Source organism: Rhipicephalus sanguineus, unplaced genomic scaffold (genome assembly GCF_013339695.2).
Source record: "Rhipicephalus sanguineus isolate Rsan-2018 unplaced genomic scaffold, BIME_Rsan_1.4 Seq9761, whole genome shotgun sequence".
Taxonomy (NCBI): Eukaryota; Metazoa; Arthropoda; class Arachnida; order Ixodida; family Ixodidae; genus Rhipicephalus; species Rhipicephalus sanguineus.
Genome location: NW_023616412.1, coordinates 2111 through 19999, shown reverse-complemented (window position 1 = coordinate 19999; position 17889 = coordinate 2111). Strand labels below are relative to the sequence as shown.

The following is a 17889-nucleotide window of genomic DNA, read 5'->3' as shown; positions in this document are numbered from 1 at the left end:
TGCCGATGATCATGACTCAGAAAGTGGACATGAAAGTTGTTTAACTGCCGTTTTCTCTGCTTGCTGCCTGCCTGTCCTGACATAAAGCTTAAAAGTAGAGTGAAAGCGACCTTCCTAGAATCGTGTATGCTGCGACAGCTAAAAAAATGAAGCTTAAAGAACTTCCATTCGGTTGGGTTGCTGCAAATACTAGCTCAAATAAATATCAGTCACTTTAGCAAACGCTCCAGTAGCATCTGCAAAATGTCATTCGATCCTGTCATTGTGTTTTTTTTTAATGTCATGTCTCCTGCTTTCCTTTGTTCCTGTATTCATGATTTATTTTAACACGAAAGTGTTTTATGCCGGGGTCCACCAAGTACATCCGTCACGGATATGACGTTGATAAAATGCACGCCAACGGGTGAGAAAGAAAAAAACCAAGAAAAAGATACCCCGCTGGGAATCGAACCCGACGTTGCGGCCGCGACGTCAAGCGCCCGATGCGCTACCGACTAAGCTAACTCGGGAGATGCTGGACGCGGCGCGAACGCGCCTTATACCTTTCCCACATTCTCTTTCGCGGCGGGCGGAGCGGGGTGGTGCCGCCGTCTGTGAGATGTGAAATGAAGTATTGCTTCACGATCGACACTTACTAGCGCTTACTCCGAGATTGCAGGCGATATCGGAGGTCATGGTTAAAGCGTCTCGATACCAAGAGGTAGACTGGCCGCGCTGGCGTCGCCGAGGCACCCATGACGCAGTTACGTGGTTACGTTCTTTGCCTTTGGCTTCGTGTTAGCGTGCGTCGGCTCATCGGAGTAGTGCAGCTTTCACGTGCACCAACGGTAGAGTGTACTAGAACTGTTGAGTGGCGTGAACGCGCCTCGCCGCCTGATGCCTTCCGCGTCGACCGTAGCGGCGGCGCTGCAGTCGCTCGGTACTGAAGGCGCGCAGCGCCGCGCGCTAGAACGGGCCGCTAGAACTGCTGGACGCGTCGGCGGCACCCGGCAAATCGGCACTGATGTGGCTTTCGTTGCGTGTCTATCATTATTAAGCGTAGGAAACGTCGTTAAGCCTTGATGGACGACACTTCAAAGCTTTTAATGGATGCTTGCTTCATATATGCCTTTGAGAGATACTGCAAATCAGTTCTTGTAGCCGAAGTGACTGCTGGAAAGTACGCAAAATATAAAAATGAAAACAGGCTGACACCGACCGTGAATATTCACGATCTCAGTGTAATTGAGCCGAACTCATTGCTGGGCTATTCAGAACAATTACTCTCAATTAACTAGACGCCGAACGACGGCTAGAAGAAGGAGACAGAGGAAACAAAAAGGGCGTGTCTTATTCTGATTTCTTCTGCCTTAATGCTTTTTTTGGTGGTGATTCGGCGTCTAGTTTATTCAGAGTAACTGAGCTGCTCTAATGGAATTTAACTGTGCTCAGAAAGCTGTGTGCTGATATTGTGTCGAAAGCACACCGAACATTAACCGCGCGTTGGCGAAGCTGCATATACGGCGCGTATCTTTACAAATGCGCTGTAAATATGACTTCGACGTTACGAGGGCTCAAAGGTATTGGAACTCAAAGTTAACTCGACCGGTACAAATAACGGTCGTCCTCAGGTTCCTTGCACGGATATTTTATTAATTGCTAGGCGCCGGGTGGGGAGGGGTACCTTACTGTCCGTATTTGTGCGTGTAAATATATGTCCACGTATATATATATATATATATATATATATATATATATATATATATATATATATATATATATATATATATATATATATATTATATATATTATATATATATAATATTATATAACATAATCTCGCTTTACAGATAAAGCAATGAAATTATAATACAAAACGTTGTCAAAAAGAAGTTTTTCTAATGGCATCGATACAAGATCAGGAAAAGTGCAATATAAGCTGTCCATTGAAAATGAGAACTGGCTGTAATGAATTTAGGCAGAATAACCGACGGGCTACATTTCCATCTGCGCATTTAATATGCTTGAGATAAGCCCTGATGCATGAAGTTTGTGCCTCGAAGGCGAACACGCGCCTTCGGCTCGGCTTCCTGGCTCGCCTTCCTGGTATTTTAAGCCCTCAGAGGTCGCATAACCGATGCATCGTAACCGCGGAAGCATGCTGTTTATACAAGATAGCCTTTCGGCATTAAAGAAGCAGCGCAAAACTGGCAGAACTCAGCCGTCACTAATATAAATGTTGCAATAGAGTCATTTGTACTCAGGTTACTCACGAAACAGTCGAGCGCATTGGAGCTCATACAGATCAATGCTCTGGATATATCGTGAGACTGCCGGCAGAAGAATTGTAGGGTTTTTTTCGTCGCTGGTTCGTTAGTTCTTCGTAGTCAGTGGCGCTTCGAAGTGCTGCTTGCAAACCGCACACCAATCAGTGAGCAGCTAGATGCATGTGCGCAAAATCCCATTGTCGCCTTCATTGGGGGTCGGCAGGCTCCAAGAACAGGGAATATCTCGGCGCAATTTTGGCACGCCAGCATATTCACTCATACACCATGGCGCGTAGCAGGCGTTGAGACACCGATTGAAGCTCAGTAATGCTCAAAACGCGCATTTACACGCTTTCGTAGGCTGCGACGAGCGCGCGCCAAATGCAGACGCTCTCCACAGCTTCAGTACAAAGTGACTACAGCGCCGCCGCTACTGTCGCCCGTCGGAGCATCACCCGAGATGCGGCGCGGCCGCTTCGTTCGTTCCACTGCCCCCTTCTAGTACACTGTACCAACGGGATTTCTCCGCCGCCGACTGCTTCAATTGCGAGAGCACCGACTAACAAAACTGCTGCAATATGCGTTGCAGAAAGGACGCGATTTCGACGGGCGAATGTCGTGCCTTGGTGGAGCGAGAGCAGCGCCTGCGAGACAGAGGCCAGCGGGACGCACGCGTTTGCGGCTCAGGCTACGAACCTCTACCTCCCGTGTCGCTGAGGCGCAGTGTGTGTTATGTATGCATGAGCACAGGCGTCGGCTACCCATTACTAGAAAGTGCACACCGTGCCGTTTCTCTCCTTAATTGACGACGCTTTGAAGAAGTGCATACCGGGTACCAGTGTTGATTATGAGCTTGTTGATATCATCCTTACGCGGGATTCACGATTCGCTGTGTCCAAATATATGTTCGCACCGTCAGCTACCACAACGGTTTAATCATGATCATGGGCGTTAGTCGTCGCGATAGAGACATGCTGTCAACATGGGTGCATCCACGTCAAACGGTGCTATAGCTGCCAAACACGAATAGACATTGTACAAGCTCTCATATATCACTGCACAATAAGCACTACTTCTGTGAAGATACGTTTTACTTTCGTGTTACACCGATTCCTATGACGGAGGGATCAGCCATGTTTTTTGTTTTTAGTATCGTAGCTAGAAAAGAGCACTTGCGTGGGCCTTCAGCTGTGCGAGATTATATACGCTTAAAATGTTTAAAAATAATTAGTAATAATAACTTTGGAAATTATTTTAGTTCTTCGTGAACTAAAGAAAAAGCAATTGTTTTCAATACTGACAAAGGAAACTTCGCTCCATCGTATAAAAAAAAACGCTGCTAAAGGCCGCGAGTTAGGTCTCCGTATTTAAATAATTTAGAGGTATCAGAATTAGCGTGCATGTGCCATCACTGCAGTGTTAACGCAATAGATCTTGTTGATTCATAATGACGACTAAAACTGCGCTAAAAACACAGACAAAGACGAGGGAAACAGGACTCGCGCAGTTTTCATCGTCTTTGTCTTTGTGTTTTTAGCGCAGTTTTGGTCGTCATTATGAATTTAAACCAACTAGCCCGACTTAATGCTCTACTTCAGATCTTGTTGATATTCAATCTTTGCCTGGTCCGGTCTGCAGGCTCGGCAAACATCTGCAGAGCAGCAGCCCGAACATGCAGCGATCGTGAGAACGGATTGCGCAATTTGGAAAGTATCCGTATTGCATGGAAGAACCTCAGCTACGCGGTAAAATCTGGAAAACGTAAGTTAACCATTCTGCTTTCGTTAGTGCTTCTTAGTCGCATTTGTATGCACCACAGGCGGGTGAAAAGAAAGTGTGTTTTTAACATCGCCTACCAACCTTGTACACCGCGGCCTTGTATAACTACCAGGCTGTTCACTTTTCCACTGTTATTACTGTCTGGGCTACGCGTGAGCTTGTGAAACAGTTATCTGCCAGCGTGGTGCCTGACTGCGGAGCACGGAACGCGCGTATCGTTGAATCCTTATGCAGCATTAAACTGCGGTGCTCGTGTTTCTTTTATGCACATTTGTGGACTTTACATGTTTTGGAAATACGATTAATACTTCCCTGATCTTAGTCCATTGAATTTTTCATAGCTCTCGGTCCCTCATGAAACTGATTCATTGAATTTGTGTATAACTTTCGTGTTGACTTTAAAGTAGTCGCGACTTATCTGTGGCTATACGGTATCAACCCGCTGTTACCATAACTTAACGTGAAGCTGTTTTTCAACCCGTGTAAGCAGTTTTCCCCACGTGTTACGGACTTTTGCAATCCTTCACTTGGTGATGCCCCTTGCGTCCCATCAGAGAACTTGATGAAGGAATGTCGCAATGCATTGCATTCTCATTCTGTTCAGCGTGCGATAAGGGCAAAAGGCGTTGCACCAGCAGAATGGCAATGATCGTGAGGTGCTTACGCTCTGATTCTCAAAGTAATGGAGAAGCCTATGTACGTGAGAGTATTTGTGAACATCTTACTTCCTTCTAATAGCTATGTAGTAGGCATCATTAAGGCATCATTATGTAGTAATAAATCGGATGTGTGTAATAAGCCATCGAGAAGTTATTGCATTGTCAAGAAACTGCGATGTAGGAAACGCCGGACGATGCAAAACCAAAATTATGCGCTGAATGTTAGCGTATTTGTTTTAAATTCAATACTGCTTGAATAGCAGGGTACTAGTGCTTAAAAAATAGTAGGTGCCCTGGGCAGAATCATTTGATTTGGCATGGTATCAATTTGCTTAGCGATGCTATACTGCCAATCTCCATTAATATAGGTGAATGACATTTTTTTAACTTAATCTACGATGGTCTTTCCAGGCTTAAAACCTCTCGTGGACAACTTAAGTGGTGAGGCCTTGCCGGTACGCTTACGGCCATCATGGGTCCTTCCGGGGCTGGCAAGACGACGCTGTTAAACCTTCTCACTGGGTTTTAGTAGTATCGCTGGGCTGTTTCACTTCCGTTTGTTAACTCATGTAGGCGCACAACACAACGATTTTGACGAAGGCAACTCGTTTAATATCAGATGTACGCAGTAGCCGATGTCAGAAACTTCGAAGTTTTCCAACGCTTTAAGGTAAAGTTATGTGCTTCTATTCAATTATACGAGTATAGTTCGAGCAGTTTCAGGCGCAAATAAGTTTGGGAAGCCGTTGTTCGTAGGAGCAGCACGAACCGGTTGATGAATTCGCATCCCCTTTCAATCGCACCGCTATAGTAGATTCTATTCAAAGAAAAAGTGTTTATTTCCGCCAGAATTACGTTTTACGCCATTGTTGTCTAAAGTTCTACGTAAAGGAGAAGAAATTATGTAAGAACAGCGTGTGAATGTCATATAATGTTATACGAAACGCTTTAAAATTATAGTTGTATCTTGCATAGCAACGCGAGATTACGACGCATTTAGGAGAGTTAATTTAAGTTGAAGTTTCTGTAACGTGCGTCAGCCACTTCAGCGGCCAGCACTGATTCTATGCAGGAAAACGTTGTCTTTACGTTATTGTGCTGCAGCGCGTTATAAATGACTGCGCAAGCCGAAGACTTTGTAAGATCACCATTAGGTTCTGACTGTAGGAGAATAAATGTTGCACAATCGTCTAGCGTTGACCTTGTGGCGTGTTGGGTATTGAGGAACCGGAGATTCATGCGACTGGCTTTCGAAATCCAGGTTGAAGGACAGGGCGTTCCTCGTGGATACCGGTGTAGCGCTAACTTTCTCGACATTTACGTCGCTGCGCGAGCGTGGTCACGTACTCAACGTAACTTTGCCTCGTTCGGCAGAAGCATGATCAGATGACAACATTCTTCCTTCAAACAGACGCAAAGGAGTATGTTAGCCTATTTGACGAAAAAGAAGTGGTCGGCTGAAACGTACGGAGTTAAAGGCCATTGACGTGCGCTGATGTCCATCATTCACGCGTAGTAGACGTCTCCGCACAGGAGTGTGTGAACACAGATTCATCGTACTATACCATAGTCACCTGTCATCGGGTTCGATCCAGGCCGCGGCAGTCGCATTTCGATGGAGGCGAAATGCTAGAGGCCGTGTACTGTGCGATGTCATTGCACGTTAAAGAACACCAGATGGTGAAAATTTCCGGAGCCCTCCACTACGGCGTGCCTCATAATGATATCGTGGTTTTGGCACGTAAAACCCCAGAAGTTATTATTATTATTAGTCACCTGTCATCATACCTCCCTCTTTCTCTCCCTTTCCCCCGTGAGGAGTAGCAGGCTGGAAACTCGCTTTCCAGACCGACCTCTCCTCCTTCCTCTCCATTAGACATTTTCGTCTTCTTCCAATGGCCACAGAGAAACGATTTATTTAGTGGAGGATGGGTAGGTGTATTGGTAGGGTACAAGAGCAATAGGAAGGAAAAATGAAAAAAAAATTGGTGAAGCTTCCATTAGGCCGCGCAAGGCTTGGCACAGCGAAACTGGACAATTGTGAAGACTAATCTTGTTGCTTCTAGGTGGTTGCTAGGCCTTAGCTAGGTGATGAGGGTTGTTTCTAGGTTGCTTCTTGGTGGTTGCTAGGCCTTAGCTAGGTGATGAGGGTTGTTTCTAGGTTGCTTCTAGGTGGTTGCTAGGCCTTAGCTAGGTGATGAGGGTTGTTTCTAGGTTGCTTCTAGGTGGTTGCTTGGCCTTAGCTAGGTGATGAGGGTTATGTCTAGGTTGCTTCTAGGTGGTTGCTAGGCGCCTTAGCTAGGTGATGAGGGTTGTTTCTAGGTTGCTTCTAGGTGGTTGCTAGGCCTTAGCTAGGTGATGAGGGTTGTTTCTAGGTTGCTTCTAGGTGGTTGCTTGGCCTAGCTAGGTGATGAGGGTTATTTCTAGGTTGCTTCTAGGTGGTTGCTAGGCCTTAGCTAGGTGATCAGGTTGTTTCTAGGTTGCTTCTAGGTGGTTGCTAGGCCTTAGCTAGGTGATCAGGGTTGTTTCTAGGTTGCTTCTAGGTGGTTGCTTGGCCTTAGCTAGGTGATGAGGGTTGTTTCTAGGTTGCTTCTAGGTGGTTGCTAGGCCTTAGCTAGGTGATGAGGGTTGTTTCTAGGTTGCTTCTAGGTGGTTGCTAGGCCTTAGCTAGGTGATGAGGGTTGTTTCTAGGTTGCTTCTAGGTGGTTGCTAGGCCTTAGCTAGGTGATGAGGGTTGTTTCTAGGTTGCTTCTAGGTGGTTGCTAGGCCTTAGCTAGGTGATGAGGGTTGTTTCTAGGTTGCTTCTAGGTGGTTGCTTGGCCTTAGCTAGGTGATGAGGGTTATTTCTAGGTTGCTTCTAGGTGGTTGCTAGGCCTTAGCTAGGTGATGAGGGTTGTTTTCTCGTTGATTCTCAGCGCAGAGAGGTTCGAGTTAAACGACAGACAGTCACAGGACAAGACCCAGAGGTCCAAACTCCCAGAGGACAGAAACTTGCGCTGAAACTAAGCGGCCTCGGAACTCTCGTAGACCTACGGGCAGTAGTTGTTCGCGTAGGCCTTCCATCGACTCGGTGGTCTTCTCGCAGCCGCCGTTGCCTTGCTTGCTTGCTGTTGCTTGTTCCTTGCATTCGCTTACACCCACTACGGGGGATAGGCCAAGAGCCGGCGGTTAATGTAAATTGGAACATTAAGTAAAAGTCAGGGAATCGGAAAAGTGGCTTTTTTCAAATAGAATAAGGTGATTTTCGTGATACGAGAAAAGGAAATAAAGAAATAAATAACAATTTGTATGGGGGTGGGGGGGAATGAGAAACAATAAATTGATAAACAATTGCCTTCCCATTCCCTAGTGTTGGCTAACTGTTTGACTTCTTTTTAGTGGCCAGTGGTGAAGTAGTGGATTCACCAAATTTCTGTGGCGCATACCTGTTTATGATGATGATAGTTTCGTGATACGAGATACGAGGAACGCCTTGCTAAACAGCTTCGCTGTTAAAGCTAAACTTTGTTGCTTGTCACTGGCTGCATATTGTTAGACACTAAGTGAGCTGCAAGTCCCACAATTCTGGAGGAAATTGAAGTGATCCGACGGCATATTTTGGTTCTTTACATGATGGCCTCAACAGCACTGTGTTCCCACAAATTTTATATCGTGGGTGTAACAAGTCTGTTATGAACACATTTCATCGATACATCGTAACGACTCGGAATTAGATGGTTTTGAAAATACAGCTATCTCATGAAAACAGTATTTCAGAGAGTGCAATTTCGGTGCCTAGTTCACAAAGTTGTAACGGCTTTTCGCCAGTGAATAGTCACCTTCGATGACAATATGTCCGACACCAAGACTAGCTAGAATGTTTCTTGCTATAATTTTAGCTTAAAAGTGTTTATGATCACTGGCAAATTTAGGATACTGTAAGCATATTGCCCTGGCAGCCTAAATTACGCAGCGTTTCTCAAGCGAAGAAAACAATTTCTTTTTTTCAATGCAGCGACAAGAGTTACAAAGGGGAAGTCCAGATCAATGGCGCGTGCGCGACCAGGCGTTGTTCAACAAGCAGAGCTGCTACGTCATGCAGGATTATCGTCTTCTACCCCTCTGACCGTTTACGAGGCCATCTCCATGAGTGTAGAATTGCGCATGCCTGCGTTATCGCAAACAGCCAAAGAGGAAATGGTATGACTTTTCATCGTCCAGCGCTCATAAACCGCTGCTCTGTTAGTCACCGGCCTGTTTGGTGACCATGGGTCCTTATGTCATTGGATTCCGCTTATACCGCTTGTCACCGTAGAAGTTAGCTTGCCAGCAACGCTTCGTTGCTGGAATATTGGGTTCAAGTGTTCATTCAGTATATGCGAAATCACCATTTTTAAACTTGAAAGCCTTAGACGGCTCTTGAGAAGGCTCCCTCGGCGAAAAGCAAGCGTGTGGTACAAAAAAAGTCACATGACCACATGGCGTGCGAGCTGCGCGTTCACTTCGTACTTGCGGCGTTCAGCGGGGGTTAAAAGAAAACAGAAGCTGGCGTTCACCTGAATCGGCCTAAGGTCACATGACCACCCTCACTGCGGCGCGTTCACGTCACTAAAAAATTCTTTCTTTCTTCTTTCACTTTCTTTTTCTTCTTCTTTCTTTCTTTTTTTTTTTCTTTCTTTCTTTCTTTTTTTTTTTTTTTTTTTTTTTTTTTTTTTTTCTTTCTTTCTTTCTTTCTTTCTTTCTTCTTTCTTTCTTTCTTTCTTAGAGCTGCAGTCAGGCAGCTTGATGCACCCCTAGTTCCTGTGTTACATGGTGGGTGTGAGTCGCGCAGTCATCACAATACAAAAACGTGTTTGTATAAATATTGACAGAGAAGTAATTACACAACGCAAGGTAGTTTTCGGTGCAACAAGGAAATATAAAGAGGGTTGTGAAAAAGAATTAAACCATTAAACACTCTTACGTTACATGCACATAACAACACATACATGTGAATGCAAGTAAAAAAAAATTGATCCTAGTTCATGTTTTCATAATTGGGAGAAAGATTTAAAAAAAGAAACTCACAGGTCCCTTATGCATTCGCCTAGACGACTCAAAGGCAAAGCCATTCTGTGGCTATTTTGCCGTGCACTTTATGTCAATATCCAACGCACACTAATTAACTATCACTATTCAAATGTCACTAATGTCACTTTCACTAATTAATATGAACTAGTTCACTGTTACTTAATTTTTATTACTATGGTATAATTAACCTTTACTAATGTCACTTTCACTAATTAACTCACTACTCATATAACTTGCTTTGATTATCATCATATATATGCACAGCCATGCTTTCACTGACTTTTGTATAGTTTTCGCTCCCCTAAGCTGAGTCACGCGAACGTTGCTTTTATTGCGATAGCAATTATATGGACAGTCTCGGCTGGATTTTGCCGTCGCCGTCATGCACCGTATATGTATAAGTATGTATATATATAAAAGCCCCAAAGAAAAATAATTCAGAAAAAATGCTTCCGAAGCGCGGAATCGAACCAGGGACCTCTTGTTCCGCAGCGAGTGGCGCTATCCACTACGCCACGAAACGCAGATCCTCCACGTAGCTAACGGCGAGCGTTATATACATACCCTTTACCGCTCGACGGACTCACAGACGGCAGGCGATAATAAGCTTTCTTCATTACCAGCGAGATGGCGCTAGCAGCGCGACGGGCGCATTTAAAAGTCGTCGTCGAGCTCGCTCGCTTCTATATTTGCGCAGCGAGATCATTGCCCTTCCGTTGTCTGCTCGCGCGGTTTTCTCGCGGTGGGGGGAAGAGGAATGTTTCACGCTCTCACCGTGATGTCCGCGCTCATGCTACCGAGCGTACGAAAGTCACTCGAGCTGAAGGGACGCCGCTAAACGAACAAACAGAAGATGAGCGCGAACTATCAAGTGTCACAGCTCGACAGTTGAAGCACGCTAGTTTCCTTCGCTGCTTCGGCCGCCTTTGCAACAGGAACGCTGTTCAAACTGAGAGTATCCATTGGCGAGCCTCACTTCGTATAGCATTAATTTCTTGCTATCGCATTCATTGCTTCGCCCTTTTTTGTACTCTCCTAGCCGCCGGTGCCGCTCCGCGGCAGCTTTCCGTGACGTATGCTGCGTCAGGGGATCATCTTCTTAACTTCTTCTTCATCGCCTTGGTTTGAAGCTTTCACAAACACGATGTGAGAGTCACGCGAACGCCGGTTTTATTATTTTTTAATCACGCGAACGTCTCGATAACGAAGTGAACGCGCAGCTCGCGGGCGCGGAGCCTCGAGCCGCGCGCGTTGCTCCAGGCTTTTGCTTTCTATGCTTTTACTCACGCCGGCATTTAACCATGTTACTCTTCTCATGAGGCATAAGGCTTTCGTCTTAATAAGTGAAAACAGTTCAGACCATGTTATGTTTAGGGTAGCGATGCCGGCGTCCTGAAACTGTCTGGGTAATTTTGTTTATCATTGATGAGCCTTAATTGGTTCTTAGTGTTGTATAACACGAAATTCCTCATTACCAATATATACGTAACTGCATTGTTTTTCACACTTCTAGTTCTAATATTGATGAACTTCGATGTTTATATGCACGTGGCACACCTACAGAAGTTTCGTGTAAAAGTGATACTCCATTGTATTTCTCTGCTGTACGAACAGGTGCAACGGTCAATAGCAGAGTGGGGATTAGCCGAGTGCCGCAACACACGAACGGAAAACTTGTCGGGCGGCCAACGCAAGCGGTTGGCTATTGCTCAAGAACTGGTCAATAACCCTCCTGTGTTGTTCCTCGACGAACCTACCAGGTGCGAACTACGTCTCCCGGTGTTCTCAACTCTGCAGCAGAACTTACGCGTGTGTGCGTATATAAGACGTCGCTAAAAGTTGTTTTATAACGGCGCCTACAAAGCTTATTTTATGTTTATTTGAATACTCTGTTAGCAAGTACCGTACCTATTTGATATTATTGATGCTTGCTCTTGTCCGTAGTGCTGCAAATCCTTGATGCTGTATGCTTGCGAATCGTGGCTTGTTTCTCCCTCGGTTGCTGCCCCTTTCTTCTCCCCACGTGTAGAAAACTGGACAAAGTCTGGCTAACCTTTTTTTCTCCTCATTCTCCTCTCTCTTTTTCCTCGCTTGCGATGAGGCTATACGAAATGAGTAGAAATGAGATATGTGTGCCACACGTGCACTCATGCGCACGTTTCCAAAAAAAAAGGCACTAATAGTAAACTGTATCAGCACCGTTTAGCAAATGTTTTGATTTCGAGTACTTCGTTGGTACCCGCGGTGGATACTCGCAGGGTGACTGCTTTGCCTTTGCAGTGGCCTGGACAACGTCTCAAGCCTCTGTGCGTCCAAGTCCTTAAAAGCTGGCCTCTGGGCACACTGTGATCTGCTCTATACACGCTCCTAGCGCTAAGATATTCTCCTACTTCGACACGGTGAGTACTCTTGCTGAATCCACAGATGAAGGTGGATCAACTGCTTATGACCTTGCGCTGCTGCTGCTGCCGTTGTGGATGCCATCGCAGATTACAAAGGGACCGGCGATGATCGTCAGGTGTGTCACGGCGAAGCCTGAGGTCGCGGGTTTGATTCCCGGCCACGGCGGCCGCATTTAGATGGGGGAACACCCTTGTATACTTTAACTGACCTTGCACATTGAAGAACCCCAGGTAGTCAAAATTAACACGGAGTCCCTCACTACGACGCGCATCATAAGTCTCAGAATAAGAGCTGAGCTAGTTGGTAAGTTGTCATTCTAAAAAGAGGGGGCGTGCAAACACGGACACAAGAAACAAGTCAGGACACCACAAACACCGTTTGTGGTGTCCTGACTTCTTCTTGGGTCCGTGTTTGCATGCCCGGTCTTTTTAGAATTCATCATAAGTGTCGTGGCACGTAAAACCCCAGTAATTATATTATTTTTTATTTCTCCTACTACGTGATTAATGGATAATTTAGTAGACTTCTCGAAGCAACATCTAGACAATGAGACGCCGTTGCAGATGGGTTTGCAGCAATTTCGACCATTTTAATTTGACCATCAGCCCACTGTGGAATGCGGCGTTGGCGGCGGGCAGTAGACCGGTTCACGAACTGGTCACCGCTATTGGTACACTCAAAGAACAATCAGACACAACGCACCGCACGATAGCAATGTGATAGCATTGCAAGCTGACAGAAAGCTAGATTATTTCATGACTGATTGTTTGTGTGCTGCTGTAAACCGCAATTTCTGCGTTTCACCTTTCGGCAAACCACCATGTCGCATTGGCAGTCAGCAATTGACGTTGGGAGGTCCTGTGGTGAGAATGGGAAGTAAGACATTGTTTAACGCCAAGCCCCGATACGCGTCCGATTATAAAAGCAAGGTGTAGGTGTCACTTAAACCTAGAAGGGTGTCATGATGACTAAGCAGGAGTCCGCAAGCCACTCATGAGGATCTGGAGTAGAAGCTATATAGAAATACTCCTATTCGCATTGCTAATGTGAATGGGGCTTACTGTGCATGATTTACTTTGTATGACTTTCTGTGCAGCTGTACATGGTGTCCGGTGGCCGGTGCATCTACAACGGCAAGGTTGACGAGCTGCTTCCGTTCCTAGCACAGCGCGGCCTGCCCTGCCCCGAATATCACAATCCCGCCGATTACAGTACGTTGAGAACACGGCCATGGCGCAATATCCTTGTAGAGATTTATTATTTAATTTATTTATTTATTATTTATTTATTATTTATTTATTATTATTTATTTATTTATTATTTATTGTCTATTATTTATTTATTCCGTGTCATGTCAATGTTCTCAGACCACTGATCTCTAAAAGATATACTGGCAAGTTCGCAGCATTCCATAAATTTACAATAACAGCTCTATGCTTTGTAGCAGCGTAGAAGATGGCCGAGTGAGCCAGAGTGAATGTCATAACTTTGCCATGGGCAGCTCCCACGTGAGTGCCTTCTGCGTATAGTACGTCCCGACACGGTACAACCATCTGAAAAACATCGAAACTGGCTGTATAAAAGCTATTACATTGAACTATTTAGAGCTTTATGGCGCTTATCGGCATTTATTAATGATTTTGACGTCTCATAATGTCGTTTAGCGAGAAAATTCATAATTTAAAAAAAAAATCGGCAGATCCCACGCAGTGTGGGAATCGATGTAATGCGAAGCAGCCAGCAAAGAGCTGCATACATCGTCTTGTTTGTCATTGAGGTTAATGAAGTCATTCATGTCGTGACATCTATTTCGCTATATATCGCGAGATTGTCATACATGCATGCCTGTATAATCTACTATATGCCATGCTAATGAAACGTATATTCTGCAATATATAGTATGCGTGACCTGCTGTTTATGTTCGTCACGCACTCCCGTCATGCCATACCAATTTAGGTATATATCCAGCAAACAAAATGGCTGGAGTGCACCATGAGCGTGGCGTCTAAATCATACACTACATGACATGCATGTCACGATTTTCGTGTTACCACCTGTTATTTATGTTCGTCACACAGTCACGTCGCGCAATACCAATTTTGGTGTATATCAAGCTAGCGAAACGGCCGCCAGCGCACCATGAGCGTGAAAATGTAAATAATGCTGTACATGACATGCGTGTCTTATTTGCACGTTAGGACCTGTTACTTATGATTGCATCAGTACTCCATTAAGCGTTCGCTTTCCATTTCCTCCCATGTTGTCGAATAGGGCTCGGTCTCCAACGTCGCCGCCGTGTAAATTTATTTCCTTTCTGCAGCCACTCCACGAATTCAACCGACAATATGCCTGTTTTCTTTTTTTGCTTTTGTGCAGTGTCCGAGCTAGCTTCGGACGAGCACAGCGACCACTGCGACAGACTAAGCACCGAGTTTCGGATTCCCCTTCCTTGCGCCGAGCAGGACTTCGATTACAGCCACACCACTATTTACGGTGGGAAAGTCATGACGGAGGAGGTGAGTCATTTAATGACATGCGTAGTAACAATATGTATACATCGGACAGTTGCACTAAGTTTTACACACGCATATGGAGGAGGATGTTGTAGGTTGCAGGCGGACCTACCTTGCGAGATTCACAGGCAATTGCCCCGCCCGGTTTTCTCCTTTCAGGTTGTTTGAAGACACGATCTTTTTTTTCTTCAAAGCGAAGCGCGGGCAGACTACAAAGAAGCGGGCGCAGCGCAATGCAACAATGCACGTGCCGGTGGTCTATGAGATATCCTTCATACGGTCCCGTACGGGCCCCCATATATAGCCAATAGTTCTCCCCTCTGTAATGTAGTGTGTACTCTGAGGGTAAAATTTAAAAAAATACCACACCCAATGTAAGTGTCACTCATCACCGGTCACGTGTGAGGTCGGTAACGTATTAAAAACGTTTAAACGTAACGTTTAAACAGTAGTCGCAACACCTCCTCCGGAATGTCCAGTGACCACGCGGAAAACCACATCGTTCACTGTGTCATGTGGCGAGACTATAAACATTGGAGTGCTTCAAAGAAGCGTTGTCGAGCTTTATCAAGTTCCCTGCACTGAAGGAAATAATGTTCAATATCACCATACATGTCTTTCAAGTAGGACACAATGGCGTCGCGGCAAGTCTGATTGCAGAGCCATGCTGGTGTACGCGCTGACCCATCGCGGATGCAATGTAGCAGAGAGGCCTCTGTCCTGGTTAGCCCTTTTCACTGATCTAATCTGCCTTCCAGTGAACGCAGCACTCCATCGCGTTTCACACCTCGCTTCGCTGCGGCTCTTTAATGATTCGTAGTGGCTGGAAGCGTGACGAGAAATTTATTTCTTAGTATCAACTAATGCTAGAGCGTGCATATAACAGCGCCGCAGTTTTCACTTCATTCGTGTGATCTAGGGCATGGCCAAAATATTAACGGCCAATACATACCCGACAAATATATGCAAGGTCTGCCACACGAGGTCGCACATTAACTCAAATGCTCTGGGACTGTTACAAAAACCCGCTAGGTGTACTCCGGAACCCTTTCCGCGCGGTGGGCCGCTGCCTTGCGCAGCCCCAGCCTCGGCGACCAACTTTGGGCTGTCCAGCAGGCCCGCGAGGCGGCGTGAGGCAAGGCCTCGTCGTCCCCACGTGGAGACCTAAGGCACGGTCGGCGAAAGCTCTGCGGAATCAATAAAGCTGTACCAACCACCCAAATGCAACCGCCCATGATTAGAACGCGCCAGCGTTAAAATTCCTTTTGATGCAGTAGCACAATACGGGCACACTGCGCACTTTCTCGCCGCCGCCCATGCGGACTGCACAAGCCTATCTGCGCAGCATTTATCTCACGTGATCTCACCCGCCCCCCACCATTTATACGTGCCAAAACATGGGAAGCTCGTCTACGTTAGAACGGCTATCCCATCATCATGATATTGATATGGAAGAAGGTCACAAAAGCAAAAAAAAAGAAAAAAAGAAACAGGAAAGAATAAAAGCAAGTTTTCGCGCAAGGGCGAAGCACTGAATGCGATAGCAAGAAATTGGCATGTCCACGAAGAACTACGAGCAGCTCGATACTTGCGGAGGGATCGGAGATCTCTGTTCGTTCCGCGTTCGTTCTGGTGGTGTTACGTCACAAAAGGGGGCGGTCCGCAGCTCTCTTCCGCCGAGAGGAAGACGACAGCAATCGTCAAGCGGTGAGCGGCGAGCTTTCCGGAAGTAGACGCGCATAGTTTGTCCTCGCCAAAGGGACCGAATATTTCAAAACGAAGTGTTTCTCGCCTTCATATATATACAGTTGTTGTACGAAAAGATATTTTCTTTTCTTTTCAAGCTCAAGCAGTTTGTCTGAAACAGCAATAGCTTTGAGTGATGATATTTATTGGTGTTAGTTTTTTTCCGCTAACGTCTTGCTATGTTTAAGCGTCGCGCACTGCAAAAAAAAAAAAAAAGTAGCGGGTGGCGCAGTTTTTCAAAATGTCGTCCCACCGCAATGTCTGCCTTGGCTCTCGGGTGTCGGATCGTCAAAGGGAGCTTCTGCTGGCTTTTATAAAAGGCACCCACAGATAGCTACGCCGTCGCGCCCGCTGGGGCCGTCGTTCACGAGTGAGCACCGGGACGACACGTGGCAAAGCTGGTAACGCTTTTGAACTAAGAAGTCCTGCGCCTAAGACCACAGCCCAGTGGCAGGCCCGTTCATTTCGTTCGACTGTTCGTTTGAGAACCGAAAGCGACGCCGCACTCGCTCAGGGCTTCAAAACGCATCTCGCACCTCCAACCGCAAGAGAAGCGCACGTCGCAAGCGCCATTTTCTGAAAATCAGCTGTTGCGGCAGCCGCAACCGCCGCATCATTCCTGCGAAGCCGTTTGTTCGCTCGAGAGAATGCGTGCGAACGGCCTCGCGATCCGTTCGTTTGTGACGACATGCTCATTATGACGCTGTATGACGTCACCAAAAAATAAAAGATCAAGCAAAAAGAAAAATGGCTACGCCCTCAAAGACGTGGTTTTTTCCGGCTTCGGCTAATCGCGTGCGCCGCCAGAACTGTGGGTGCAGAACGAACGGCGCAGAACAGAGACCTCCGATCACCCTACTAACTCGTTATGACGCGATGTGACGTCACCAAAAAAGAATATCAAGCAAAAAAAAAAGTCACAGTTTCGCCGCAAGGGCGAAGCAATGAATGCGATAGCAAGAAATTATGCTATACGAAGTGAGGCTCGCCAATGGATACTCTCAGTTTGAACAGCGTTCTGTTGCAAAGGCGGCCGAAGCAGCGAAGGAAACTAGCGTGCTTCAACTGTCGAGCTGTGACACTTGATAGTTCGCGCTCATCTTCTGTTTGTTCGTTTAGCGGCGTCCCTTCAGCTCGAGTGACTTTCGTACGCTCGGTAACATGAGCGCGGACATCACGGTGAGAGCGTGAAACATTCCTCTTCCCCCCACCGCGAGAAAACCGCGCGAGCAGACAACGGAAGGGCAATGATCTCGCTGCGCAAATATAAGAAGCGAGCGAGCTCGACGACGACTTTTAAATGCGCCCGTCGCGCTGCTAGCGCCATCTCGCTGGTAATGAAGAAAGCTTATTATCGCCTGCCGTCTGTGAGTCCGTCGAGCGGTAAAGGGTATGTATATAACGCTCGCCGTTAGCTACGTGGAGGATCTGCGTTCGTGGCGTAGTGGATAGCGCCACTCGCTGCGGAACAAGAGGTCCCTGGTTCGATTCCG

The 17889-nt window shown here is 46.3% G+C and overlaps 1 protein-coding gene across 1 annotated transcript; it reads left to right on the top strand.

The window, feature by feature from the left end:
* Positions 1-3884: 3884 nt before the first annotated feature.
* LOC119378778 (ATP-binding cassette sub-family G member 1-like) lies at positions 3885-14653 on the top strand (the record flags this gene model as incomplete). The annotated part of the gene is given in 10 exon segments (XM_049411816.1): positions 3885-4043; positions 5131-5212; positions 8679-8713; positions 8716-8781; positions 8784-8863; positions 11348-11493; positions 12014-12058; positions 12060-12132; positions 13233-13347; positions 14514-14653. Coding segments are annotated over 10 exon segments (941 nt in total), but the record flags the coding sequence as incomplete, so codon positions are not given.
* Positions 14654-17889: the final 3236 nt, after the last annotated feature.